This window comes from Lactuca serriola, chromosome 3 (assembly GCF_051521515.1).
Source record: "Lactuca serriola cultivar US96UC23 chromosome 3, Lser_US96UC23_V15, whole genome shotgun sequence".
NCBI classification, from domain to species: Eukaryota; Viridiplantae; Streptophyta; class Magnoliopsida; order Asterales; family Asteraceae; genus Lactuca; species Lactuca serriola.
The window spans coordinates 49,675,893-49,679,161 of record NC_136410.1 but is presented as its reverse complement, the minus strand read 5'-3'; the positions used below and the strand labels follow the sequence as shown (position 1 = coordinate 49,679,161).

The 3,269-nt window shown below is 33.6% G+C and overlaps 1 protein-coding gene across 1 annotated transcript; it reads left to right on the top strand.

Annotated features, from left to right (window-relative positions):
- The first annotated feature begins 924 nt into the window (after positions 1 to 924).
- THX (thioredoxin X) lies at positions 925 to 1,936 on the top strand. The gene is made up of 2 exons (XM_079030158.1): positions 925 to 1,360; positions 1,592 to 1,936. Exons 1-2 carry the CDS (start codon positions 989 to 991, stop codon positions 1,796 to 1,798), a joined length of 579 nt encoding a protein of 192 aa, XP_078886284.1. The 5' UTR covers positions 925 to 988; the 3' UTR covers positions 1,799 to 1,936.
- The last annotated feature ends 1,333 nt before the right edge of the window (positions 1,937 to 3,269 follow it).

The window sequence follows — 3,269 nt, the reverse complement described above, 5'->3', positions numbered from 1 at the left end:
GTGCAGGTCGGCTATAAGCTATAGGCACGGAGACCCGAGAAGAGTGGTTGGGTTAAGGCGGCATGCCAACAAACCCTAAGTAATGACTGAATGAACCTGTTGCATGTGACATTCCAGTCTGATGACTGATTGGGCCAATGTATTCCAATCTGATGAGTGTGGGTCTGTTATGCATGATAATACGTCTGTTATATCGGGTATTTTGGGGGAAACTTAGTAAACTTTGTGCTTACCAAATTGCTTATGTTTTCAGGTTCTATCGTTGGTCGTGGGAAGAAGAATGCATGACTGTACACACTCATCAACAATATTGAGGATTCCACATTTCTTATATCACTCTGATTTTCGATAAATGAATTTTGGAATAAACATTTTTTTTCTTAATAACAGATTTATAATTAGGGAGTTTTGCCTTATTTAAAAATGAAATTTTTTTTGTTGTGAAAACGAGACATTACACATAAACATCCACATCCACACACACTTCATCAATGATTGTCTCACGTAAAATGTCGTGAGAAAAACCTAAAGAAAACATTTATAAGTACTAAATGTGTATAAAAACAAAATTGACTTATTTTGAAACAAAAAAATATTAAAGACTAAATGTGTACAAAAATATAAGGACTAAATGTATACAAAATGAGAAATATATTACTCTATTAAGTCATTTTTTTCTGGCTAACCTGGAGTAACCGGTCATAAGAACTGAATGTGTACGATTTAACAAGTTGAAGAAGGTAAATGTGAACAGAAAAAAAAACTCAATGACCAAATATATAAAAATCAAAAAATATATTACCTTTTTAATCATTATCCCTATTTTAATATTATCTTAAATATTTGCTAGTAATTTTGTGGCAAAGAATATTTTATAGTATTTTTTTATAACTTAAATTGATTGGAGAACGTGGCTTGTACATGTCATCTTCACTTTCGTCTGAGTCCTCTTATCGTCGATAACGTCTCAGCATTTCATTACCCAATCATGGATACGCTAATGGCATCATCCTCTTCTACAGCAGCCATTCTCCACCGTCCGCCGCCCCTTCCCCTCCGGTCCTCCAATTCCTTATTCTACACCGGTTCTTGCTCCACAGGTACGGCGGCGTTCTTCCGAAAGCCCTTATTCAGCAATCATGGTGCTCAGAGAAAACTAATTCACTCGTTCCAAAATTCTTCATCTCAATCTTCGTCGTCGAGTGTGAAAGTGCCGATTAAATGTGGAGTTACCGAGATTAACGAGAGCCAATTCCCGGAGGTAGTATTGAAATCCGACCGTCCTGTTCTTGTTGAGTTTATTGCCGGTTGGTGCGGACCTTGTCGATTAATCGCTCCCGCCATCGAATCCATAGCAAAGGTTCACATCGCTTCTCGTTTTATCTTTTCTGAAATCCTATTGGCATGAATTGTGTTTTCAAATCGAATCATGAATTACTTGGTTGATTTGGAGCGAAGGAACCCTAATTTAGGGATTTTAGCTCATCTACTGTATTGTATACTACAATTACATTGTTCATTTAGTTTTTCGACCTTTGATGATTAGTTAGGGTTTCAGTTGTTTTTGCTAAACACGTTTGCTAAAATTCAGGAATACGAAGATAAACTATTGGTTGTAAAGATCGATCACGACTCGAATCCAAAGCTAATCCAAGAGTACAAGGTGTATGGATTGCCTGCTTTGATTTTGTTCAAAGATGGGCAAGAAATTCCACAAAGCAGAAGGGAAGGTGCAATTACAAAAGCAAAGCTGAAGGAGTACATTGATGCACTACTGAAATCGGTATCAGTTGCTTAACTCCATGAATCATCACTTGTTTTTCTCACAATTTATGAGCAGCAGGGGAATTGTATAAAGGTGTAAATTTAAACGTATTACAGATCTTCAATTTCTCTTGCACATTTTCTTAATAATATTTAGGTAAATTAAACAAAATCGCAAATGGATTTTGGTTTTTACTTTCATTAGAGTATTTATAAAAAAAGAACATGTCAATTATATATTCTTTTGTATTATAATTAATTTACTGAACTTAAACCAACCTATTCTTATTGATGCTCTATGAGCCCATACTTTGTAGATGTTTTGGAATGCCTGTATGAAATAAGTAGATGTGGAAATTTAAAACAATTCATATGAAAATGAGTTAGAGCATTCATGGTATGAGCTTATTGGAGAGTTTTGTCAGTCAAGTAAGGGCTGGTTGATATTGTGCGCATTTTATGGCTGACTCGGTCTGATACATGCAGAATATGCTTCTGACCTGGTTGACACTTCCCGACTCGGTTCTATAGAAAATAGAAGCTGACCAAGTAGCTGATGGAATAATGACATTTGTGCCCTAATTTACAAGCTCTAATTAGAGTTTTTTTCACAAAGCCTTTTCGTTGCTTGAATTTACAAGCTCTAACGTAGAGTTTTTTTTCTTCACAATTATAATGCTACTCAGTTCGTTTTACATAGTTATTTAAAAAAAATCTCGACAAGAGTCATAAATAAGCTCTATAAAAAAGCGTTATTATAAAGATATTTGAGTTTTTTTATTTGTTGAGTTGACGCCAAAAAAAATTATTAAAAAATGTTTTCACTGCGATTATATTTTATTGATGGGGATAATAATAATAAAAAAAAGGCTAAAGAGAAAAAAAAAGTCAAATTAAGGGGGTGTTTGACTTAGCTTTTGAATGGCCAAAAGTCCTTTTAGAAAAAATTTATAGTCAAAAGATGTTTGACAAAAGACTTTTAAAAGCTACTTTTGGATTTTGGAAAGAAGAAAAATCAACTTTTTGGAAAAGCCAGGAAACCTAACTTTTTGTAACTTTTCCAAAAAGATCTTTTGGCCTCTAAAAAGCTAAGCCAAACACCCCTAAAGACATGTTTTAGTTCACGGATTTAAAAGGAGTTTGAAAGAATTAGAATGCATTAATAATGGTTTGGTTGAGAAAATCAATCAAATTGGAATAATTTAAATTCCATTAAATTTTGTGTTTTGGTTAAAAAACACATTTTAGATTTTATTTCTTATGTTTTATTGGAAATACAATATTGTCTTGTCACACCCCCATCCACACACATATGTCATTGGCAATGCTAATTCATATGTCCAAACCAATCATGGATAACACATATATCGAGCCTGAAACATTCGGGACTAGTTTCAGGTAGGATAGATAGTTATGGGAACAGGTACAAGGCTTTTTTTTTTTTTTTTTTTTTTTTTTTTTTTTTTTTTCAAGTCATGTAAGCATGCAAGAGGAGAATTATTATT

Coding starts and splice junctions, on each gene's coding strand:
- THX (XM_079030158.1), top strand. CDS start 989: ATGGATACGCTAATGGCATCATCCTCTTCTACAGCAGCCATTCTCCAC. Junction 1,361..1,591: donor CCATCGAATCCATAGCAAAG/GTTCACATCGCT, acceptor GCTAAAATTCAG/GAATACGAAGATAAACTATT.